Here is a 26,969-nt window from a genome sequence, read left to right on the forward strand (position 1 = left end):
GTACATTTTAAAGCATGGTTGGGTGTTTTTTTTTTCATAGAAGGCATTTGTGACCCACAATATGTCCCATTAATTCTGTAGTATGACTTTGGTCATATTTTGACTCAGCCTGAGTCTTCATCAAGGTACAGACATGTCTGTGCATTAACTGTCAACAACACAAAGCTTTGGCTCACTAGTCATGAACAGTTGATGTATATGGAGACAGAAAGCACAAACAGTGCTCTATGAAAACAAAATGGAACATGTTGTGCAGCTGTTCTTCAATAATGCACCTTGATGAATAAACTCTTACACTGATTCCTGGACTGCTCCCATTATACTGGTCCTACATTCCACAAGGCCAGAATACAATATAGAGAATACAAGAATGTGTGTGTGTGTGTGTATATATATATAGAGAGAGAGGGAGAGGGAGAGGGAGAGAGAGAGAGAGAGAATACAATATAGGCAGATGCAATATAAAATGAGGACTTGCTGTATGTAGTCTTCAACTGTGATGGAAGACTAGTTTCACAAAGGAGCTAAGAGACCGTCGTACCAACTAACTCAACATTGCATCAACCATCTGTCTTTCTCCTCCTTCCTTATATCTACTCTTACTGGCTCCTCCTCCTCCTCCAATTCAAAAAATTTGTGGTCCACAGCCAGGTGCCTGAGACAGTAGCACACATCTTGCTTCTATGTCAGACACCTGGCTGCAGAGGTACCAAGGCTGAAAGTTTTTATATGTTCTCTGACCAGCATAGGAGCAACTGCAGAAACAGCTGCAATTGTGGTGATAGCATGAACATCTGAAGGGGTCCCTATCAACACACCATATCTCTAACACACCCACACCAGGACACCTGAGTTATTGACCTCTTTCCATTCATCACACCTGCAACACTAAATCTAAAAGATACCTCCAGTGCTCAGTCTATCCCCTCATCATGATTGCTACAGCCAGCCCAGCCAATGGTTCCCTGAGCTAGAGCTCACCTTTCCCTTTCGTATCACTCAGGGAAATTAAGTGATGCTAAAAAATGAAAAGGCTACTTGGAAACCTCAAGCAGCCTTGTGTCAGAAGTGTTTGGGATTTTATTTACCTGCATATGCTGCTTGCTTGAAGCAAAGAGATAACAGACATTTGTAGTTAAGCCAGCCCCATAATCTTTGGGGGGTGGGGAGTAATATTCAGGGCCCAATAATCCAGTGTTCTATCTATCTATCTTCTATCCAGTGTTCCAGCACCAATGCAACTGCAATGCAGCCCTGAGGTAAGGAAACAAACATTTCCTCACCTTGAGGAGGCGTCCATGACTGCCCCCGCTGCAAGATGCGGTGCATGCCCTGTTGGCATGGCTGCATGAGTGCTGAAGGATTGGGCCCTCATTATGCTAGATACATAACCAAAAGAAATTGTGCATGGTACATTGTAATTAGCCCATCTCAATGTCATTTATTTAGGTCTGAGAATTCCCACTTGGGATTTTTTTTTTTCTTTTGAAAGCTAAATATTTTTAGAGAGGACAAGTGGATTTTGTTTTGGTAAAGACTTCTCCTTTGATTCTTAGCATTTTCTTTTTCTTCTTCTTCTTCCATGAATAGCTTACAAGAGAAAAAGAAATGCACACACTTGGAAACAGTCTATTATTAAATCATATAGTTCTGCTTCTTAAATAGAGACTATCCATTCTAATGAAATAAAAGGAGGATTAAATGAAGCTGTAAAAAGAATTAACCTGTACTTTGAACCTCTTTTCACAGATCCTGAAGGGGGAAAAGAGATTTAGAAAATGGACTTTTTTTTCTCTTTGCTGTTGCATTTGCTCTAAAGTTGTGCTGCTTTCCTTCCTTCAAACTGCAGACTTCTTAAGAAGTGTATCAGACCATAAAGTGTGCTCTAAATGGGACACAGACATCTGTATTCCAACAAAAGTGGCATTTTTGTAGCGCAAATCCTAAGGATTGGCATGATTTTATACAAAGGAAAGCTTCTTATCCGTGCTTAGGCACAAATATTTTCTTAGTTACATTTGTGAATGACTTAGCAACAGACAAGCAGCATGAGGCATACAAATGTTTGCTGTTCGTGAAACTAATAGAAAGTCAAACCTCATCCGAGCGGCAGCTTGGAATTTAATTTTATTCCAAAGTGTGGAGACTACTGTCAGTAGTCTGGTGGTCTTTGAAGTGCCTGCTTCTCCACTCAAGTGAGGGTGACGTAACATACTACATGTGGTGAAACACAGTTGAACAGGTCAATGTGTGTCTGCGTTTTTCACTTCTGCAAAAGGATCCCCATGGGAGCCCAAACATTAGTTGCTGTTTTCTTATTCAGTTAGAGCAGGGGTGCCCAAACCCCAGCCCGGGCGCCACTTGCGGCCCTTGAGGACTCCCGTGGAGAGCCCCCAGTCTCCAATGAGCCTCTGGCCCTTCAGAGATTTGCTGGAGCCTGCGCTGGCCTGATGCAACTGCTCACAGTGTGATGGCTTCTCAGATGTGTTTTAGACAAGACACAGTGAACTTTGAAGGCCATCAAAGACACACTGAGGAGCCCAGTGTGTCAGAATGTTCACATTTTCCTGGTTTTCAATAATAAATGATGTTATGTTTATCTGTTCTTGTTGTATCTTTGGTTGACGTGGGGGGGTGGGGGTCTGGAACCTGAGAAGAGCACCTAAGGGGCTGTAGCCAAAAAAATAAAAAGGTTGAGAATTGATTTATTGTGGCATTTAATTGGTAACCAACTTACTTCATTGGGTGCATGCAGTACACTGAAAATATGTGCATATTTAGATATGCATGCATAAAAGGTTTGAGATACACTGGAAGACAAATTAAGTTAACAGATGAGGAACAATAGACAACAGGAATGAAAAGCATACCTTTCTCTTTGGAGTGTGAAACTCATCACAAATACACTATCCAGCCACTTACTTACTGTAGCAAACAGTTCACTGTGTCTTGTCTATTTCAGGTTGTAATTGTTTGACCAATACCTGCCATTTTGGTGATGTTATTTTCATCTTGACCATATCCTCTGAAGTGGTTAAATACAAATTGTTAAAAATTTTGGGATCTACCAGGCTGGTTACTGAGATTAAGCCCTTTAAAGGCTGATATATCCAGTACATTTTTTAGCTGTGATGTAGAAATCACTGCAAACACCTCTTCAGTTGGTCCTTCAGCATCCGAGCTGTTGGTTCAGCTTTTCTGTTTCAGCAGCTTTCCCAAAATGCCCACTCCATAAGCAGTCATTTTATGGCAATGGAAGTCTCTTCCTCTGTCGTAAATGGCTATGCATGATAGTCCAATCCAGAACAGAACTGGGCTGTTCTAAGAGGGACTCACAGTTACAAACACAGGTCCCATTGAGTTCCAAAGACTGACTTTGTCAACCATGGTCCATTGTTTCTCTTCTTCTGAACCTTGGTTTCCTTTGTCCTTGTGTGGCCATCACAAACTAAAGGGATAAATTTAAAAAATCCACATGATTGATGTGACTGTTTCAGATGTCCTTTGAATTCTCTTGCTTGGAAGACTTTCCATTTGGATATGCGCCTCAGCTTTCTATTTTTCACGTTATTGTGTCAGCTTTTCTTGATTAGGAACATATATCATGCGCTGCCTTAATGGTCTGTTGTATCATTCTGTTTCTCTTCCATAGCTTCCTAGTGCCCATGTCTGTTGCATACAGATAGCTCTCTGTGTGCTCTCTACTTACCTTCTCTATCAATGTTCAAAGGCTCTCTTACCCCACTGTGTCTACATTGTGCCAAGTCTCCTGGAGTTTGACTTGCTGGCTAATGTTTTATTGCTGCAGATTGCTCCTTATTCCTCCAGCAGTTAGATCCAGTGCCTACTCTTAACTACATCAACAGAAGGAGTGCAGATTGTTTCTCTGTGCAATGCACACAGGCATGTACATGCACTCAGTTATCATTTAGAGTATAGACACCCTTCTGATGCCCACCCCACTCATCAAAACAGTCAAGACCAGAAGCTACTTTAAGCCTTCAATCCTATACACCAGTGGTTCCCAAACTCCTATGAGGGTGTTGGGAACCAGGTAAGTATTTGTGTGGGCAGAGAGGGGAGCAACAAGTTCTGCCGCTGCCAAGGGACTTATTTCTTACCTTGGGGCAGAGCTGGCCTCCTGCAGGGTCCTAGAGGCTTGCAGCCCCCTCTGATATCCTCTGAAGCTTCTGTAAACAATCCTTATCTCCGATCAGCAGCTATTTCCATTTTTGAACAAAAAAGGAAGTGGCTACTGATCAGAGATAAGGATTGTTTACAGAATAAGGATAAGCCTCAGAGGACATCAGAGGAAGCTACAAGCCTCCAGGTAGTTGTAGGAAGCCAACTCTGGACTGAAGGCTTAAAGTAGCTTCTGGTTTTGACCGTTTGGATGAGTGGGGTGGACTCAGAAGGGTGTTTATACTGTAAATACTGTAAATCTCTGCAGCACTATTGCTGCCATTCAAGCAGGGTCACTCCCCTTCAGGGGGAATGCTCTGCCTCCCATTCCCCTGGTGGGTGGGTCAAGATTCATAGGAGATTTCATGGGAGAAAGTCCCATTGAACTCATTGGGATCTACTTCTGAGTAGATATGCATGTACTGTAAGTCACATAGAAGATCATCCCATATATCAGATACCAAGCTGTTTATATCATGGAATTGGCTGGTTTCTATTCTTATTAAAAAATATTAATCTTCCAAAGACTTATTGTGTTGGATGTGCTATATCATTGATCTCTTCACACACTGTGGGATCATTATAATTGGATTCCTGGGGCAAGATAGGCATCTTGTTGGAATACCTCATTTTTCATTAACAGTCTTCAAAGTTGTCTCACTAGTAAGATGTGGGGGCAAGATGTCAACCATTCTGACACTAATATAAATCTAAACAGCTCCCAGGAAAGCAGTCGTGGTTATGCAGGCTTCACATGACTGCTCCTCTTCCAGAACTTAGTGACTTTTCCAGTCACCCCAGATATCCCAGAGTGAAAGGTCTAATAGGCATTCAGTATGCTGAACATCAGACATAGGCTTCCTGTGGCAGAAGGAGGAACAAAGGAACTGTCAGAGCTATTCATAATACCTAGTTCAATTTACATTCCTTTTGGAAATGAATGAAAATAGCAACCTTATACAGTGGGAGAAGTGCAATTATACAAATGTGCTCTTAGGATTTCATGACACTGTCCTTCAGGGCATGCTTGCAGTTTGCTTGTTGTGACAGCATGGCTGTCATGAGCTATCATGAGCAGAAGCAATCATGTGAAGACCATATGTGTAGAACTTTGTGCAAATTGAGTCTTACGGGGCCACTGAACATGGTTGAAATTGTGGTCTTTCCAAGGGTCTGCTAATCCCCAAACCATGCCGTTCTATGAATTTCACAGCCCTTTGCCCACTGCTTCTTACAGTAGCACATGTTAACTGTCAGCACAAAAGAGTCAAGTCTACTGTAGAAGCTAGTGCAAAGAGATGGTTAGTCTACCTGAATCCCAAGCAAAGTAGACCTAGAGATTTTACTTTGGGCTCCCCAAAATTATTACAGGGGATCAAGACATTTGAACACCTATTAGTTATTTTCCCCCAGTACAACTGTAAGCAAAGTGTTTTTCTTGTTGTTATTGTTTAAGGAGCCACAATATTAAGAAATGTGTCCCATTGGTAATCCCAAATAAAATTACGGGAAATACCCCATCAACTGTGGAACAGAAGATCTAGTAGTTAGCTCTGGCTTCTAGCTATTGCTAGACATGCTACATTTCCAGCATATGCCACCTTTGTGTGTTCTAAGATACACAAACATCTAAGACCAAGAGAAGCAGAGGGAATATTTCCTTCCCCCCCCCCTACTGGGCTAACTCAGACAGTGTCATCCAACCAGCTGCCCATCACATGTGCACACAACATCATCCTCCTTCACCCACCTCACTGTTCCTTCTCCACGTAATCATACAGAGAGATAGAACATCTGAACCATCCCTAATTACACAGCTAATACTGCTTTCAGGTAGTAGTAGACTGATGCTCTCAATTGTGGCATGTTCACATGTCCTACTGTGAACATGCCACAATGCACAGGAATGGATGGTTGATTGTATTATTCAAACCTGCTCAGCGATTCCCATTCACTTACATGAGACAAAAGTTAGATGGTGACAATTGGGAAGGCCATTGGCTCTGACTCTCCTGTCAGTGGGATTACGAAACTATTGAATAGAGGGCAGGTCTGGCCTTCCACCTCAGCTGGGTTCTCCTGTCTGCAGCCTTTTAAAAATTTCTCTTAGACAAGTCAATCACTCCAACTGAATTCTGCTTGAGAAATTTAACATGCCCCGTCATATTGATGTGCGCTTCATTAGTTCATTTATAAACAATGGCAATTTCGAACCTGCCATTAACCTGGGAACCTACCCTCTCCAAAGAAAAAGACAGATGGACAGCACAATCCTAACTTGCGCTAGAATGGGGGGGGCTGGCAGGCCCACCGCGTATCCAGTGCAAGTTTGGGGCTGACAGTGGCTCAGGGGATTGCTTCCCCTTATGTCAGGGAGAGCTGCTGCAGCCCCAATGGGTCTACTTGGATCTGCACCACCTAAGGAGGAGCTACCCCAGGCTGCCTGGGAATGGGGTCAAGATCCAGCATAACTGCTGGGTCCTGGCCTCACCCCCAGCTCTCCTACTGCCCACCATCCGCCCACCCCAGAACGCCTCCTCCCCACACTCCCCATGGCCCTCAAGACCCCCACGCCAGCTGAGCTCAACGGGCACAAACCTACCGTCCTCTGTCGGCACGGAGGCTGGGTGCCCGTTTGACTCTCTGGGAGACGCAAATGTGCTTTATGGCACATTTGCAACCCTTCCGGGCTGGTGCAAGAGATTTGCACTGATCCAGCACAATGTTAGGATTGTGCTCTAAACATTTGGAATTATGAAAAGCAGCATTTTCCATGGAATACAGCATCTAAGGCCCAATTCATACATGGCCCTTCTGTCAGCGTAACAGGGTTATGCTGAGATGCATGTGTTTCCATCTCACCTACTACAATCATGAACCATAGAAGCTGGAAAAAAATAAATTATGTACATGCTGGATGACTTCTTTTACTGCACAGACTTTGACATGGTGCAGAATTAATTCTGAGCAGTTTTTGTTTTACTGAGCTGGTCTTGGGCAGCCAAGTCACCTTTAAACTTGACCAGACAGCACTTTTTGAAACTATATCAACTTTTGGTGCTTGAGTTATTTAAGTGCTTTCCGGCTAACAACGAATGGATATCTTTAGCAACGTTACACTCAATATAACATGGGTTGTTATGGTATGCTTTAATTCTGATTGCTTTGTCACCCTAATTGCTTCGTCTTGTAAAGAAAAGATCAGTTCAAAACCCCAGGCGTTACAATTTGCACATTTCATTTATTGTAAATAATAAAACTTCGGACACAGCATTTCTCCTACCAGCAAAAAACATTAAATTGGGTTTAATTTTACAGCTGTGCAAATTGTAATGTGTTCAACGGGGCGAGTTAATGATATTTAATTTGACCGGGCCAAAATGTGTCTTGCGTTTGCCTCGTCTTATGCTTTGTGCCACTGCAGTCAACTGCCTATGCAACGCTTGTGGTAAAATGGAAAATACTTTCATTCCCAGGTTGGCTGCACACTCTAATCGGGGCTATGCAGCTCAGACCATTCCGAGAGCCACTTCTACGTCTTTATTAATTTAAGAGGACAAGACTGTTACACCAATTGTGGAAAAGAATTTTGTCACATTTGTAAGCCAGCATTTTCTTTGCGACCCACTCTCTATTAACCCTCCCCCCTTCTAATGTCCTAATTCTGTAATGCAGGCCTTTTTAACCTTGTTTTGGAGGTATCACTTTTGCAGGTGCAAGCTTTGCATGTATCACTGATAACAGAGGTGGCTGCTATCTGCAGAAGTGGGCAGCTGGCTCCACAGTTGTCCCCTTACAGTGAGGAAGAAGCTTCTCCAGCTTCTGCTGCTGCCTTCTGGTCTTTCTTCCACTCTGCACCCATCTTGCTGTGTATGTGCCTTTTTTGAATGGTGGGCACCATCAGTCATGGGGCCTTGTTGCATTGCAGGCCAGCCATCCCCACGTCCTATGAAGCTAAGCCAGAGCCAGAGGTTAAAAGAGAAGATGTTTCAGACCTCATTGATAAATTAAAGATCAATAAGTCACCGGGCCCTGATGGCATACACCCAAGGGTTATTAAGGAATTGAAGAATGAAGTTGCAGATCTCTTGACTAAGGTATGCAACTTGTCCCTCAAAACGGCCACGGTGCCAGAAGATTGGAGGATAGCAAATGTCACGCCTATTTTTAAAAAGGGAAAGAGGGGGGACCCGGGAAACTATAGGCCGGTCAGCCTAACATCCATACCGGGTAAGATGGTGGAATGCTTCATCAAAGATAGGATCTCAAAACACATAGACGAACAGGCCTTGCTGAGGGAGAGTCAGCATGGCTTCTGTAAGGGTAAGTCTTGCCTCACGAACCTTATAGAATTCTTTGAAAAGGTCAACAGGCATGTGGATGCGGGAGAACCCGTGGACATTATATATCTGGACTTTCAGAAGGCGTTTGACACGGTCCCTCACCAAAGGCTACTGAAAAAACTCCACAGTCAGGGAATTAGAGGACAGGTCCTCTCGTGGATTGAGAACTGGTTGGAGGCCAGGAAGCAGAGAGTGGGTGTCAATGGGCAATTTTCACAATGGAGAGAGGTGAAAAGCGGTGTGCCCCAAGGATCTGTCCTGGGACCGGTGCTTTTCAACCTCTTCATAAATGACCTGGAGACAGGGTTGAGCAGTGAAGTGGCTAAGTTTGCAGACGACACCAAACTTTTCCGAGTGGTAAAGACCAGAAGTGATTGTGAGGAGCTCCAGAAGGATCTCTCCAGACTGGCAGAATGGGCAGCAAAATGGCAGATGCGCTTCAATGTCAGTAAGTGTAAAGTCATGCACATTGGGGCAAAAAATCAAAACTTTAGATATAGGCTGATGGGTTCTGAGCTGTCTGTGACAGATCAGGAGAGAGATCTTGGGGTGGTGGTGGACAGGTCGATGAAAGTGTCGACCCAATGTGCGGCGGCAGTGAAGAAGGCCAATTCTATGCTTGGGATCATTAGGAAGGGTATTGAGAACAAAACGGTTAGTATTATAATGCCGTTGTACAAATCGATGGTAAGGCCACACCTGGAGTATTGTGTCCAGTTCTGGTCGCCGCATCTCAAGAAAGACATAGTGGAAATGGAAAAGGTGCAAAAGAGAGCGACTAAGATGATTACGGGGCTGGGGCACCTTCCTTATGAGGAAAGGCTACGGCGTTTGGGCCTCTTCAGCCTAGAAAAGAGACGCTTGAGGGGGGACATGATTGAGACATACAAAATTATGCAGGGGATGGACAGAGTGGATAGGGAGATGCTCTTTACACTCTCACATAATACCAGAACCAGGGGACATCCACTAAAATTGAGTGTTGGGCGGGTTAGGACAGACAAAAGAAAATATTTCTTTACTCAGCGCGTGGTCGGTCTGTGGAACTCCTTGCCACAGGATGTGGTGCTGGCGTCTAGCCTAGATGCCTTTAAAAGGGGATTGGACGAGTTTCTGGAGGAAAAATCCATTATGGGGTACAAGCCATGATGTGTATGCGCAACCTCCTGATTTTAGAAATGGGTTAAGTCAGAATGCCAGATGTAGGGGAGGGCACCAGGATGAGGTCTCTTGTTATCTGGTGTGCTCCCTGGGGCATTTGGTGGGCCGCTGTGAGATACAGGAAGCTGGACTAGATGGGCCTATGGCCTGATCCAGTGGGGCTGTTCTTATGTTCTTATGTTCTTATGTCGAGCAACACTGTGCAATCCTTGTTGCAAGCAGGGCCTAGTAACACCTGTCATACTGTGAAGTAATACTAGTGGTGCCACCAGTGGAATGTTCTCCCTCTGCAGTGCATAATGTTCTGCAGTGGGCTTTCACTTGCACATTACATTTTTAGATGTATCCTTAAAAAAAGCCTGCCATGTTCCTGCTTAACAGGTGTCATGAATGAATTGTTCCTGAGGGAGTCTGAGACACTGAGCAGCATGAAATGTTGGGAGGTAGGTGCAGCATGAAAGAGTGAAGACGCTGACGTCAGCTCCACCAGACATCTCTGAATTGAGGGAGAATAGAAGCAATGCAGGACATAGTGCAAGCCTTCTCCCCCAATCTTGGCTGTTGACCAATCTTGGAGGACACCAAATGTTTCTCCAAAAGGTGGTAGTTTGGCTGCAAACAACACGTGTTTGGAATTTCCCCAAGGGGTGTGTTGTGGCTGTCCTCTAGGCAGTGGCACTGCAAGTGGGGGCAGGGTGGGGCAGTCCACATGAAGCCAGCAGGGGGTGCCAGCCAGAGGAGGCTGGCATGAGACCCTGCCAAGATGTCAGTGACAGGACAAACAGCACCAGCTATGGTTGCCACTGTGCTTGCAAGAATATCCTTTGGCTGCTCTGAGCCCGGCTGCTGGCGCTACAGAACTCAGAGCGGAGCAGAGAAGCAACTCGGCCAAACTCCGCTCTGATGAGCCTGGCTGATTCCACCAAGCTTCATCACTCCACGCCAAATTCTGCAGCAGCTCAGCAGAAACTGCATGAGGCCCAGCCGTGATGGCAGCGGTGGGATCTGCCGCTGCCTCCTCCTCGTGTTTTAGCAGCTGCCTCTAGCAATTTCTCTGCCTATATGTCCTGTATTGTTCAGACCTGCATCGGATCCCTAGCCTCCACTCTAAACTCCCAGCACAGGGACACATCGTCTTCAATAGGGTCAGCCAGATAACTACAAATGCTCATCTGTGAAAAAATCAGAAGGTGAATAATGATGATGATGATGATAATAATAAAGGGATCTGGTTTCTGTTTTATGAGCCTGACTGGATGTGACAAATATCTCAAGCCATTGGAGTTCTGGGTTACGGACCAGGAGATAACCTTTTTTAAATGAGAATTTCTACTCCTGTTAAGGGACTTCGGTAACTGTAATCTTCCCGCTCTCCAGATTCCCATGACCTACTGGTGACTCCTATTAACTGTACATCTCCACGGATCCGAAGATTCCTGCACACACATGAGATTTCACTGTGCATTTCTTATCTTTTGCACCCAACTCCGTGCGTGTGTGTGTGTATCATGAATTCAGTAAAAAATTATATTGATGTTTCCATAGGAACAATTAACAATTTGAGGCATTGTTTATTTTAAAAGAAAATTAAATGCTAGCAGGCGAAAAACTCTCACTGCTACAGCCCTTTGGCAGGTTTGGACAATGAATGGTTTGGGCTTCTTTGATACAGAGGCTGGGGTGGGAGGAGGGCAGGAGACTGTTCTTAAGATTTTATTAAAGTGATTGAATTGTTGTAGGCCATTGTGCATGGCTGAGCAGCAGATAAATGATCAGTAAAAATGGGGGGAAAGCCATACTGAAGATAAGCGAATGTAAATCCTGAAACTGATCCGTGGTGCTAATTCATTTCTTAATAGAAAGGGACCAAGGCTCAGGCCCAGCTTGAAGTTATGCTTAATCTGGAAGCCCTGGAACCTAGTTGTGTAAGCACTCTACACATGCTCAGAATCATTCTCTTTATTGTTGCTTCAAATATTGCTTTCAATATTCCTTCCTCTTGCATTATGATTTTTAACAACTTTTCTGGGCCAATGTGTAAATGCATCCATCCAAAGCACTACTTGTCATTAATGAATTCATCTCCACTGAGATAACTGATAGCAGTGCTGGATCTGGCCAATGGAGTGTGGTAACAAGGATAATTAATCAATCTCTGATTAATAATGTTTGTAACATTTATTGAAGTGAGATCTGGCATGCACTCTATATTAGACAGGAATATTACAAGTCTCATCCCCTGTTAATTGATGTTGGCACTACAATAATGCCAAAGCCATTACAAAGATGTGATAGATCATCACGTTCCTTCAGAATGTCCAAGTTTAAATAGGGCACTTGGAAGGTGTAAAATCTAAGCCTGTACAATAGATAAATCCCAGGCATCAAAACCACAGTATTAAGTGACACACAGTCCAATCTACAGCATGTCTACTCAGAAGTAAGTCCCATTAGAGTCAATGGGCCTTACTCCCAGGAAAGTGTGGATAGGATTGGGCTGACAGGCTGCAATCCTAGCCACACTTACCTAGGAGTAAGCTCCATTGACTATAATGGGGCTTCTGAGTAGACATGCATTGGATTACCCTGTAACACCGCAGTCCTCTCCAGGAGTGATCTGATGGGCAGAGGATTTATGACAGCAGAAGAGTCTTCTGCTGTCATAAAATGGTTGCTGATAATGCACACAGTGCTCCATTGGCAGCCATTCTGCAGGTGATGCTGAATATGCAGAGGCTCCACCAGGCTTGGGGAGAGCAGAGAGCAAAATCCCCAGGACCTGGGCTTTCAGGGGCCTGGGCCATGGCAAAACAAACTAGGTACCACCACTTCACCACTGTATCCTACCCACGCCTGCTAGACTCAGTAAGTCAGTGAAGGGAGAGGAAATGGGAGGACTGGGAGTATAACTGGGCAGGGAGGGGTGAGAAACCAGAGGCAAGAAGGAGGTGTGGTGTGGATCCAGTGGCAGTGGCAAACACCAGTTCCTATCCCCTCAGTTTAAAACTTCCACCAAAAGAGGTGGTGTATGCCCAAGAAGACCCATAGGTGTCCCCAGGGCTTACATGGAGATAAGTATAAATGTTTTATTCTTAACTCCCATTTGCCCTGTAGCGTCCTCCCCGCCCCCCCAACAGCTAGATACAGCGCACATCTTTGGCATGGCTACATTGGCACCGCTGGCAAGGGGATAGGACTGGACTGCACCAGTGCAATCCTATGCATTCTACTCAAAAATAAGTTCCATAAAGTTCAGTGGGGCTTACTTCCAGGAAAGTGTGTATGCCTTCTTTCAGCTAGGAAGAGTTTTTTTAAAAAAACAAAACCTTGCCACTTCTAGACCTACTCCTGATTTTCATATTTGCAATACAGATCTGTCTTGAGATGCATCTTTTCATGCATTTCACACAAAAGGTGAACATTCAGTAACTTTCCCAATGCTGAGCCTTGCCACGATAGCCCAAAGTAGATAAAAGTTTCTCTGTGTGAAGGTGTGTGCATCTCAGTACTGAGGTGTGAATATCAGTGTCTTAAAAAATTAATAACAGAAGCAAAAATGTGAGACGGGTGCTTTGATCTTGGTGATTTTTCTGCATAAATCTTCTCTTTTAATGCCCTTTTGCACATGGCCTCTCTCAGGTCTATTGTATTACATATTTCCTATAAACAAACTGAGTAAAAAAGGAGAATGTGTTTTCTCCCCAAGTGCATCACCTATGCTTTGAGTAACTAATAAAACACGTTTTTTGATGTGTGCGCTCTTTAACTGCAGGCAGTCTTTGCTTGCCACACAGCTTCAAATATGTTGCCTGTTTCAGTCTAATGTAAATTCACTGTTCTGTGGGCGTTCTGTCCATATATGGAAGCTTTATGATCAGTCTGTGTTGATCGTAAAACTGAAGGAAGCAGGTGCTTCTTGCATACCGAGCCATTATTTGATTTTATATGGCACGTATTGACTTGATTTCAACTTTTCCCTTTAAAATAAGAAAAGCAGGGCTAAAATTCGGGTCTGCTATGTACTGCAGAGCAGTCTTTCTGGCTAGAATGACATCTTCCACTAAGTTTTGGCTTAACCCCTTAGTCCTCATTCCCCACCAAAAAAAATTAACCTAGATACAAAGGCATTTATACATATTTATAGACTGCTCCCTTGTCTCTTCCTTTCTTCCTTTCTCTGTCTCAACCCTGTTGTCAGTGTCTAGAGCAGGGGTGCCCAAACCCCGGCCCTGGGGCCACTTGTGGCCCTCGAGGACTCCCAATGCGGCCCTTAGGGAGCCCCCAGTCTCCAGTGAGCCTCTGGCCCTCCGGAGACTTGCTAGAGCCCGCACTGGCCCGATGCAACTGTTTAACCTCTTGTGAGAGCTGTGGGATGAGGGCTCCCTCCACTGCTTACTGTTTCATGTCTGTGATGTAGTAGCAGCACCGAAAGAAAGGCCAGCCTTGCTTTGTGCAAGGCCTTTTATAGGACTTGAGCTATCGCAAGACCTTCATTCATTCATACAAGTCCATCTTTAATATATTCATTTATGTAAATTTATTCAAATTTTAAATGTAAATTTATTATTTTTTTCCCCGGCCCCCAGAACAGTGTCAGAGAGATGATGTGGCCCTCCTGCCAAAAACTTTGGACACCCCTGGTCTAGAGTGAGATATCTTTGGGGCAGGGAACCTGTTTTTGTTGAATACCATGTACATTTACAGTGTTCTGAAGATAAAATTAAGCTAAAGCATTTTTAGAAACCTTTACTCACCAAATGTGCAATATGTCCTGTTCTGGCATCACTATCTCTGTTTGAGGGCTATTCTACAAAACAGAACTATCAAATTGGGTTTTTAATGGCAGCAGCAAGGCTGGCTGTGGCAGGTAATTGGAAATTACCAGAAAGTCCCATTGCTAACATTTTGGTATCAAAAGGTGCATCTGGCCATAACTGAGAAATTAACATAACAATGTCTCAGTAAAATTCAAATTCACTTATATTGATTGGTATGGTTTATTTTTTTATACACTGTTAATAATATGAAAGCTTTTTTTCCTTTGCTGTTCTCTGATGGCTACTCTAGTTTGTAGCATGTGCTTCATAAATGCCTTGATGTAATGTTTTGTAGTCGTTTTCAAGTTCATAAAACAAATTTTTTAAAAATGATAGAATGTAAGAGGTTTGAGTTGTGTGACTTACCTACTATATTTTGATGTACATTCAAAACAATAGCTTTTTTATCATTATTTTTGCTAGATCAAGTCAGAGTCTTCTGACATATCCTTTAATTTTCTTCTAGATTAATTTCCTCAGTGTATTTGTGCATGTTGGTGAATAAAAGTCAAAATGCTCATTTAGTAACCTAGCTCATTTAGTTATTTTGATGCTTGCTTGCTTTCTTGCTTCCAGTGAGATAGTATAATCTCCTTTATACAAATGTTCAAATTTTTATTGGGGTGCAATATTTCTGGAATGGGCAGTTACACAAACCTTTCTTTTTATGCAAAGCACGTCTTGTCAAATGTGCAGTGGTAGCCTTGTGTGCACACCATAGTACAACATCATTACCGATCTTTCATTAGATTACACATTGAAGGAATTTGGGACAAGGAGCTGAGAACTCAATTTCTTGTTTTGCTTGATCAAATACAAGAGAACTTTTATGGCCCAATCACACATGGTTTGCCAGCCTCCTCTTGGCCAGAGTGTTCCTGCCAGTGTATGGCCCAATGGGTGTCTGCCGGTAGAGGAGATGGATCAAGGTCAGGCTGCAATGGGGGCGGATCTGGGTGGCAGCAATGCCCACCAGATCCTATATCCCTGTTCCAGCCAGATCAAACCCTCAGCAGGCTCCTTAAGGCTGTGCTAGTAAAAGAACTGGACTATCCTTGAGCAGTCCCTTAGGGGACCAGGTAGCAGTAGAGGAGTTAAGTGAAACTCTACATACCACCTGCAGCTGGCCTGGTCATCGGCCAGTTCATAGGATCGAACAGAAGAACACTCTCTGTGCGTAGGTGTGCATGCTATTCATGGGGACCAGTGTTAATCACTATCTAGGCAACTGGTCCCTGAATTTAAAAAGTGAGATAGTGCTGCATCACACCACATATTCATGCTTGTATGTGGGTGTTCAGTGGCCAGACCTAAAACTGGGCAGATGTGGGAGGATATAGGAATGGTCTTTTAAATCGGGCATCTCTAGGTGGCCTCGTGGGATATTTTAACTTCATGGAAGGGGCTGTTCTACAACCGTATTGATGCATGCATTTAAGCTATTCAGGGAGAGCAGATGTGGAGTGGGAGGCAGTGTTTAATTTTTATCAAGGGTGACAGATTGCCTTAGGCTAACCACAAGTTGCATTGGAGATGACACAGTAGATTTCAGTTTACTCCAGAGAGGAAAATTGTAACACAGGCTGGAGAAGAGCATATGGAAGGAATTTGGAGACAAGTCTTAGATCTCCTTTTGAATGATAATAGCTGGGCTGCTAGTGCAGCCATAGGACTAGGTCTATAGGACTATATTTTTCTATATCTTTGGACCATTTTGTGCCCCATTAAAGGTGTTATAATAAATGAAGATAATTTTTTTTAAAAGCTTAGAATGTAGATCATAGAAATAATTTCTTAAATCTTTTTTTAGAAACAATTCTTTCTTGAGCAGGAAATGTGTTCCCAAGGTTGTGGAGGGAGTTGAAGAGTGTTGTCTGTTGGTTATTAGTGGATGTAGCCACTTCTGTTTCCTGTATCATGTTCTTTTCTGTAGCTGACAGCCAAAACAAAACAGCTGTGATAATACAATTTAAAGCTGTAGCCTTTGATAGTGTGCCTAAGTGCACAATAATAGCTTTCCAGGATCTCATGAACTTTTCCCTTCACTCCCTCACTGTCCATTGAATGGTTTCAAGGGAAAATAATCCTGTCTTTGCCTTTTGGAAGTTGCCAGCAGAAGAAATCAAAGGCTTCTCAATGGACACACACCAACAACACAGAACTGTGGTTTCCTGTTCAACAGGGTTTTGTCCCACCCAAAAAGAATGGCCCTAGTTGGGCATTGTTAACATTGGGTTGGCTCCAAGACTGCAGCTCTAGTTCCGTACTTACATATGGCTCTGTTTTGAATGAAGGCAACCCTAGAAAAAAGTCAAACTCATTTTCTTCTTCTCTCTCTCTCTCTCTCTCTCTCTCTCTCTCTCTCTCTCTCTCTCTCTCTCTCTCTCTCTCTCTCTCTCTCTCTCTGTGTCCTTGCACAGGTAAATGGAAAAGATTTATCAAAAGCAACCCATGACCAAGCAGTAGAAGCCTTCAAAACAGCAAAAGATCCCATTGTAGTGCAGGTTCTGAGGAGAGCACCACGCACCAAGATATTCAGTCCCTCTCATGAATGTCTCCTGGTAGATATGGGCACTCAAACGGATATCACCTTTGAACACATCATGGCACTCACTAAGATGGGCTCACCTAGCCCAACAGTCCTGGATCCATATCTCTTACCTGAAGAGTAAGTACACATTTTTCTAAAGCATTTAAGAACATTTTTATTGCAGCTTATTACAACAAAGGCGCTGGAGTGACAAAGCTAACACAAGTAGCTTGTAGCATTAGCTACAATTAGCATTAGTAGTGCGAATTATCGGGCTGGATCTCATCCTCCTCTGGAATGCACAATCATGATCTCAGAAGGCATTCCTGATTCTGAAGACTGAAGAAAAATCTGTCTACCTTAGAAAGACAATATAACAACAAGCACTTTGTATGGTGAACCTGATTAGTTAAAATAGCTTGAGGCTACCCGCTCACTTCAAAAGTTGCATGCATTGAGACTGGTTTCAATTCTTTTAAATGTAAAACAATACACAAATAATGTTTAGAGTACAACTAAAATGCAAAGCAGCAATCTCGAATAGCCTGCACTTGCAAAAGTTGCATGTTAATTTTGGGAGAATCAGGCTGCAGTCCTACACACACTTTCCTGAATGAAAGCCCCATTGAAGGCAACAGGTCTTGCATAGGATTGTGTTCTAAGGACCCAGTCCTATTGGGCCATAGTGCTGGTGCACGTTTACGGCACTGTGGGAGAAGGGAGCACCAGCACTGGGCCAGCCTTGGAAGGATGCCAACTGGAGGTTAGTGAGACCACCAGGTGGCAGTGTGGCTTTTCAGGGGGAGGGACCCGCTGGATCCTATCTTCTGTGCCAGGCTGAAAAGCCCAAAATGGAGGTTATCAAGTCTGCAAAATAGCCCCATTGCGAGGCCGGGGCTTTAATCAGAGGAGACCTCTGGCAGCTTCCCTGTGCCCGTAGGATACAGCAGTAGCCATTTTGTCACCACTGTTCCTCCAGACTCCAGGAAGCATAGAATTGAGCTGCCCGTGTGCCACACTTGTAATATAACTTTTCAGCAAGCAGAAGTATCTATGGAAATCATTGGGAACATTTCTTACATCCATAATGTGAGGAAATCAAATGATATGCATGCATCTGCAATAAATGCATACAGTCCTCCATGACAGACATATGTATTTAAGTGAACATATGTAAGGAAATAATGTGAATGACTCAGACAGTGGAGTTCTTGACCAATAATGATATGAAAAACAATTCAGATTCCTGGAGGCTACTTTAAAATCCTTCGGCAAGTAGCTACAGAATTCCTGAAACATTCGCACACAGAGTAGCCTGTTTCTTCTGTTCAGAGATGATCTAGGACCAGACACCTGGATGTTGAGTGACTGGATCTTTTATTTATGGAGAAAGGGGAATTGTGGTCTGATGACACAAGCATGCCTGATCTGCATAATAGCAAGACTTCGATTGACCGAGCAGCCTATACTGCAAACTGCTTCTGAAATGCAGAAGAATTGTTGCAAGTACCTTCCAGTGCAGTGTAGCGGCAGCTGCCTGCCACCATGAAAAAGAAACCACCCCATCCACACACACATCCACTAGCACAAACAAACAAATTAAACTGCCTTGTACTGAGCTGGACCGTTGCTCCACCATTGGGACGATTCCAATGTTCTCCTTCCCACCCCACATAGCTTCCAAAGTGGAACCATCTCTATTGTTTCATTTTGTTTCTGAGGTTTGTACAGAGCAGTGTGCACACACAGGTTGCTGCATTTTTGTGACTCTTCATTCATTCATACCCACACTCCCCTAACACACACATGGCTAATCTGCATATTAAAAATATGTGCAGACTACATACCCTGCAGCATGGAATCAAAGGATCAAACTACATGAAAGTGGCTCTTGTATATGTGTGGACCTCAACAAGTGGGAAACCCTGGCGTCTGAGCGGCCCGCTTGGAGGCAGGCTGTGCAGCATGGCCTTTCCCAGTTTGAAGAGGCAAAGAGGCAAAGAAGGAAGGCCCATAGCCAGGGATACAGACCATGGACAGACTGCACTTGCTCCCAGTGTGGAAGGGATTGTCACTCCCGAATTGGCCTTTTCAGCCACACTAGACACTGTTCCAGAACCACCTTTCAGAGCGCGATACCGTAGTCTTTCGAGACTGAAGGTTGCCAACAACATATGTGTGGAAAGAGCACCACAACAACCAAGTGATAGAGGGCATTTGGGGCACCAGTCTGCTTAACTACCTCCATTGTAAAATGGAATAAACGCTCCATTTATTCCTGCCTTCTGCTGCTCAACTGTCCATCATAAAATATGTTCTCTTATCCTATGACTACTGTGTTTACCCAGAAGCCTTTGGTGAGGGACTTTGTAACAAGTGTTTTGGTGTCTAATAATAATAATAATAATAATACAGGTATTTCTATACTGCCTTTCTTGGTCCTCAGATTTCTCCTCGGACTTTATTCAAGGCGGTTTACATAGACAGGCAAATTTAAATCCCCGTAGGGATTTTTACAGTTTGAAAGGTTCTATCTTTCAAGAAACCACAACAATCAGATGTTTCTTTCTTGATCTGGTCGCACATTCTGGCCTCCATCCTCCCACGCTCAGAGCAGATGGAAATAACTCGGCTCAGCTTGTCAGCTACTTCAAGGTCGCATGGTGCCGGTGGCCTCGAACTGGCGACCTTCGGATGTTATCTTCAGGCAAATGGAGGCTCAACCCTCTAGACCAGACCTCCAGACCTCCTGTCTATAAAGCATATATATACTTCTTAAATGCTCTATGCCAGTGTTTTTCAATGTTTGTCCTCTGCTGTACCACTTCATGTGGTCCACCTATTCCAAGTACCACTGGAAGTAACTGATGATGACATCATTACCAGTTATGTCTGGGTTGGGAGGCCAGATGCAACACAACAAGCACAAGTAAAAGGCTCAGGGTGGATGGGAAGGTTTTTTTGAGTGTGGAAAAACATGCTTTGAAGCCTGCTACCTGCTGTTGTGTCACATTCCTGGCCTCACTGCCAGGTGGCAGGGGTCCAGGGCTCCCACAAGTACCACCAGACACCACTTCAAGTACTACTGGTGGTACCCATACCACTCGTTGAGAAACACTATGCAATACTAACCTGTTGTTCCAAATATTTGGTTTGGGTTGAGGGATAACATAGGTGAGTTTGCATGATAGCTTTTTTAAAAAGCAATAGAGCCAGTTGGGAGAATAAGGATTTCTCACTGCTCAGTAATTTTTGACTGAATTAAGAAGGCATTGCTGGCGAACAATGGTTGCCTCCAGAAGTACATTGAAATTTTAAGGCATGATGTAAAGGGCGAGCACAGGCTGCTCTGATTGAAAATGTTACTACTTTCCCAGACGATCCCATCACAAGTATCAGCAAGCTTCAGGCACATGATTTTAATATATAATCTTAAACATTTATATTATAAAAATTAATGTTAACAGTGTCGTAGTGCAGACTTCCAATAAGGCTTAGTTCTGCCATTCCATTTTCCCACATCCATCTCTTTTCCATCCTCCTTTTATTCAACCATAGTGCCCCTGCCATCACACACACACACACACACACACACACACAGAATTGCTCTGTTCCCCCATTTCTTATCTCCCTTGTGGTTTTGCCTACCTAGAGTGAAATAAACAAACAATATTACTATATTATATATATATATATTATTATATATATAATTATATATATTATATATATATTATATATTATTATATATTATATATCTGGACATTATATATCTGGACTTTCAGAAGGCGTTTGACACGGTCCCTCACCAAAGGCTACTGAAAAAACTCCACAGTCAGGGAATTAGAGGACAGGTCCTCTCATGGATTGAGAACTGGTTGGAGGCCAGGAAGCAGAGAGTGGGTGTCAATGGGCAATTTTCACAATGGAGAGAGGTGAAAAGTGGTGTGCCCCAAGGATCTGTCCTGGGACCGGTGCTTTTCAACCTCTTCATAAATGACCTGGAGACAGGGTTGAGCAGTGAAGTGGCTAAGTTTGCAGACGACACCAAACTTTTCCGAGTGGTGAAGAACTGATTGTGAGGAGCTCCAGAAGGATCTCTCCAGACTGGCAGAATGGGCAGCAAAATGGCAGATGCGCTTCAATGTCAGTAAGTGTAAAGTCATGCACATTGGGGCAAAAAATCAAAACTTTAGATATAGGCTGATGGGTTCTGAGCTGTCTGTGACAGATCAGGAGAGAGATCTTGGGGTGGTGGTGGACAGGTCGATGAAAGTGTCGACCCAATGTGCGGCGGCAGTGAAGAAGGCCAATTCTATGCTTGGGATCATTAGGAAGGGTATTGAGAACAAAACGGCTAGTATTATAATGCCGTTGTACAAATCTATGGTAAGGCCACACCTGGAGTATTGTGTGCAGTTCTGGTCGACGCATCTCAAAAAAGACATAGTGGAAATGGAAAAGGTGTAAAAGAGAGCGACTAAGTGATTACGGGGCTGGGGCACCTTCCTTATGAGGAAAGGCTACGGCATTTGGGCCTCTTCAGCCTAGAAAAGAGACGCTTGAGGGGGGACATGATTGAGACATACAAAATTATGCAGGGAATGGACAGAGTGGATAGGGAGATGCTCTTTACACTCTCACATAATACCAGAACCAGGGGACATCCACTAAAATTGAGTGTTGGGCGGGTTAGGACAGACAAAAGAAAATATTTCTTTACTCAGCGTGTGGTCGGTCTGTGGAACTCCTTGCCACAGGATGTGGTGATGGCGTCTAGCCTAGACGCCTTTAAAAGGGGATTGGACAAGTTTCTGGAGGAAAAATCCATTATGGGGTACAAGCCATGATGTGTATGCGCAACCTCCTGATTTTAGAAATGGGTTATGTCAGAATGCCAGATGCAGGGGAGGGCACCAGAATGAGGTCTCTTGTTATCTGGTGTGCTCCCTGGGGCATTTGGCGGGCCGCTGTGAGATACAGGAAGCTGGACTAGATGGGTCTATGGCCTGATCCAGTGGGGCTGTTCTTATGTTCTTATGTACTACCAAGTGGCTTTTCTTTCAAGACTATTGACTGGAACAAATGCTCCTCTCTCTCTCTCTCCTGGGCCAGCCCTGCCTGTATTGGCTGTCGCATTAAGGAAGTAGACAGTTTTTATATTTGTTTGCTATTTTGTTTAATGAGCTTATGTCCTCAACACCATTGATCACCTGCATTGCATCGGCTGGGATGTATGTGTGACATATTAGTGATGATCTGCCATGAGGCTGGGGGAGGATTAATATGTTAATTAGAACAGGGAGCGATAACCTAAACTGTGCTTTATTTTCTCAGGCATTCATCAGGGCACGAATACTATGACCCAAATGATTACATGGGAGGCATTCATCAAGAAATGGACAGAGAAGAGCTAGAATTAGAGGTATGAGTAATAACTAGAAGCGGTCATCTAACATACAAAATATTTTAATATATTTTCATGTGCTGTGGACATAGCAGTTAGGCACTGCATTAAAATTATTCACTCACACTACCAAACTGTAGTGGAAGTATGATTGCAAGTAACCTTTGTTGTTCTGTAGTTTGGCACATGGGCCGCAGGAAACCAGTGCTCATTCACTTCCATATGCAGTTAATTAAATGTTATGTAATTAAAGGAGTAGAGAGCGTGTCCTTGGCTGCTATATAAATAGACATGGGCTTGCCCTGTAGTAAAAATATGATGAATGAGAGGAGGTGAACATTGGTGCCCTTTTTACAGCTTTGTATAGACATAGCTTCATACTTTGTGGTTTTGTGGTTTGTGGCTTAATAGCATTTCTCTAAAATCCCTTAAGAATTTTTTTCCAAACCTAGGAAAGCAAGATCAATGGAAAGGGTCAAAGTGTAAAAAACATTGAGGCAGCTTCTTGCTTTATTGTTTGCCTATTGACAAATTTGTCTTAATAGACCACAAAGGCACTTGTTTCATTAACTGAAGTAGGAGTGCTGAAAAGGAAGCAAATATCAAATCAAACCACCTGGGCTACTCTTGCCATAAAACATGCTCTGAATTCCAGTCCATCATCTAGGCTTTTATAGTCCCTTAACTCACAATTAATGACTTCACAGCTATAGTCAATGAGTCCCCTGTGTAACTGCCCACAGTTCCTGTTAGAATCAGTGAAATGCACTAGAATTGCCTACCTAAACCCTACAGGCTGATATTAGAATGCAATCCTATATGTGTGTAATCAGTGAGTTGCATCATGCTCAATGGGACTTACTCTCAGTAAGGATGATAGCACTGAGCCACAAGACCTGAATGCCTGGCCATTAAAGACAAGAGCTCACTATCTAAAGCCAGAGTCTAGGAGCTGCAAGAAATTAAGCTCCAAGAGATTTATATAGACTATGCTATAATGGAAGCATACATTTCAAATTTCAAACATTTCAAAATTGCCATTCTTGCTTTTAAGGTTTAATAACATGTCTACATTAACAGTTTTCTTGTTTCAAGCGTCATGGTCATCACAATCACACTATAAACCAATATAGAAAAACACATTACAGGTATTAATAATATTGCATAGCACAGAACCGAAATCGATATGTGGTTTTCTCAAAAGACTTAGGGCCCAATACTATCCGATTTTCCAGTGCCAGTGCAGCTGTGCCAATGGGGCATGCACTTCATCCTGTGGTGGGGAGGCAGTCACAGAGGCCTCCTCAAGGTATGGGAACATTTGTTCCCTTTCCTCGGGGTTGCATTGCGGCTGCACTGGTGCTGGAAAGTTGGATAGGACTGGGTCCTTAGAGTGCAATCCTGAGTGCTTTCTGGTCCAGCACAAGTCCCTTATGCCGGCCCAGTACTGTCACAAACTTGCTATAAAGCACATTTTCAACTCCTCTGAAGTCAGCTGGGTTCACACAAGGATGCACACCAGCCTATGGAGCCTGCATCCAGCCTCCACGACACCAGTAAAAAGTAGGGCTGTGTCAGCCAAGGGCAGCCAGTGCAGGTGGTTGGGAAGGGCAGATTGAAGGCATTTGGGGGCAAAGGAGGGTGGGCAGGCTAGTGGGCAGTCTGGACCAGAGGTGGGTGGGACCTGAATCCGGCACTTAGTCCAGATCCCAACCCCACCCCTGGCCAGGACGGCCCAACCTGGGCCACTCAGATTTGCATCAGCGATGCTGTTGACCTAAATCCGAGTAGCTCCATAGGGCTGACAGTGCAACACAGGGTAAAGGGAGTTCATTCCCCTACTCCGATGTGCGCCTCAGCCAGCCCCAGCCCATGCTGGATATGGGCTGGGCTGCCAGTTATGTATCACACGATATCTTTACAATTCCCCTAACCTCGGCAAACATGTTCCTTAACTTTTGAGTGGTCACCAAAAATCTGGTTATTGCTCCCACACCTGAATAAGACAAGTCATACTAGAAGTCAGACAGGCTAAAACTTTATTAACCTATAAAACAAATCTGCAGCAGGACCCAACTATCCTGAACCTTCACACCCCACCCCATAATAGTAATCAACAAGTAAGCATTTTGAAGATATAGCCCAGATAACAAATTCTATCTTTCTTGCCACTGGGAAACCCTACCCTGGCTCTGAGTGACAGGCAGATCAGCAGCCAATCCCAGCTCATTGCTACCAATCAAGTTTGCTGAGTTAAGGTATCTCAAAGCAGCAGCACTCCCCCACTGGTTACCGGGGGGGGGCAGATGGGGCAAATGCCCTCCAGGGGCGCTGCCTCAAGCCTCCCCCCCGCCGCCCGCCCACCCGCTTTGGGAGAGAAGCTCCATAGTAGCTACTGTCCCTTTAAGAAAGCCTCCTCCCAATGGAGGAGGGGCACCCAGAAGCACTCCTGGAGAGGCAGTAAGAAGCTGCCTCTCCAGTAGCGACTCAGCGCCAGACTGAGCTGCCCCCCATCTCCTCCTTTATAGGAGGAGAGGGCAGGGGCACCCTAGAGTATCAGTGTGACTCCTGTCGCACTGACGCTCTGGCCTGGGCACCTTCCCCTCTTGCTGCCTCCAGAGGCCTCTGGAGGCAGTGAGAGCATGTTCTAGAGCACGCTCTGGTTCTCCCCAGCCCCAACAGAGGCTTCCACACCGCTTGTAAGCGGTGCAGAGGTCTCTTCTGGAGCAGTCTGGGGCTGCTGGAAGCAGCACCGCAGACAGGCAGGCTTGCAGCAGCCCCAAAGCAATGGAGAACTCCGCACTGAAGGCTCCGTTGGGACCTGGGCTGCCTCCTTTGTTCCCCCCTTTTTTCCAAAGGGGGAACAGAGGAGATAACCACATGGAAGTAATTGCGGTGATGATGACATCACCACAATTACTTCTGGGTCACAGGTGGGGGCGGGGACAGGGGGTTGCCTGGGTCACGGGGGGCAAGGGATGTGGGGGGGTGGAAAAGCGGGTGTTGCCCCGGGCGCCAGGACCCGCAGGTACGCTACTGCACTCACCCACCCTCCAAGCTGTTAAGTCTTTGTGGTTGGTGACGTTGCCAGAGCTTGAGGGAAAATTCAGTCCCAACACCCTTGCAGCCACTGAGCAGCTACTAGGGATTGGTGTGGATTCACCTTTCAATAAATTGGTCTCAGGCTGCTCACAAAAATTAGTAGGGGTGACATATCTAACCTGAACTGTGAAGCTACCCTCCATATTGAAAGGCCTATTCTAAAAGAGAATAAGAATCCATTCTCAACACCCTATAGCGTGTGCACTGGGGGAGCAATTCCATTTCCAGTACAAGCAGTCTTTTGTTTCTTTTTGAAAAAAACTGGCTCAGATTTTATAAAGTAGGGAAATGGCGCTTATAGGAGATTGTCTATAGCATAATTCAATAATCTGTTGAGCACAAATTTCCTTTTGGGTATACAGCGGTTTTTGTATAATTATCTATTATTCTGAAGCCTTGTCATTATGGATGACTTCAGGCATCATAATAATAATAATATCATAACACACTAGTCTATTTGTGCCTCACTGTAAATGGCTTATGGATTTCAGCAAAGCAGGTTGTTTAGAACTCCTTGTCTTCCACAGGTTGGCACGGAGCCAAAACGTTATATGCAATTGCCTTGCTTCCATTTCAAATAGAGAAAGCAAGTTCCCATATCTCTGCACGCTGTAATAATCTGCATCTCAAACAATTTACGCTAATACTTCTTAATAATACTTACTATTGTCCTAGGTATCCTTTTTAGCCATTCCTAAGGGCCCTATCCAAAAGAAGCCCGGCGCAAACACTGAGTTCTAGCACTGGCACTGAGTGCTGTAAACATGACATAAAGCACATTTACAGCACCCGGCGAATAAGGAGCGCCGGCATTGGGCCCATGGCTGCAGGAGGAGAACGCACTGTCGCCGGAGATAAGTGCTACTGCTAGGCAGTGGTGCAGCCTCTGGGGAGGGCAGTGGGAGGGCGGCAGGGGGTGGGATCAGTGTTGGGCTGGAAGGATCTGCTCTGCCTATTTTGCTGGCACAACCGGTGCAGACTTGAGAAGTCCCATTGTGGGGCTTGGGGCTTTCCCCAGGAGAATGGGACAAAAATCCCCTTCCCCTGAGGAGATCTCTGGCTGCTTCCTGGCCTGATACAGCAGGAGCTGCTTTGGTGCTAGTGCTGCAGCGGGCACTGGAAAGCCCAGGATTGAGCTGTGAGTCTGTAACGCTGTAGGTAGGCTAATGAATGAACAAGGGAAGTTGTTCTGGCTCATTTGAATTATACTAATGAAAGGTGTTTGGGGAACAATGAACCATGTGCATTGGCAGAATGGTAGAGAGAGTTTGCTGTGTGGGTCACTGGGAAACATGACAGAGAACTGAGGAACTTTACAAGCTTTGTTCCCCATCTTTGGTTCTTTGTTATGCTGATTCTCACTAATGGTGAATGAGGTGATAAATGTGTTCCTGAAATACACCAATTCAGAGTGTAGGTGGGAACCCATA

The 26,969-nt window shown here is 44.4% G+C and overlaps 1 protein-coding gene across 1 annotated transcript in view; it reads left to right on the top strand.

Annotated features, from left to right (window-relative positions):
• Positions 1-26,969, top strand: part of PDZRN3 (PDZ domain containing ring finger 3) — a 242,832-nt gene that overhangs the window by 200,691 nt on the left and 15,172 nt on the right. Inside the window, exons 4-5 of the mRNA XM_066616115.1 lie at positions 16,924-17,171; positions 22,368-22,455. Of these exons, the coding sequence (XP_066472212.1) occupies positions 16,924-17,171; positions 22,368-22,455 (336 nt within the window). The remainder of the gene's footprint in view (positions 1-16,923; positions 17,172-22,367; positions 22,456-26,969) is intronic.

Source organism: Tiliqua scincoides, chromosome 2 (genome assembly GCF_035046505.1).
Source record: "Tiliqua scincoides isolate rTilSci1 chromosome 2, rTilSci1.hap2, whole genome shotgun sequence".
NCBI lineage: Eukaryota > Metazoa > Chordata > Lepidosauria > Squamata > Scincidae > Tiliqua > Tiliqua scincoides.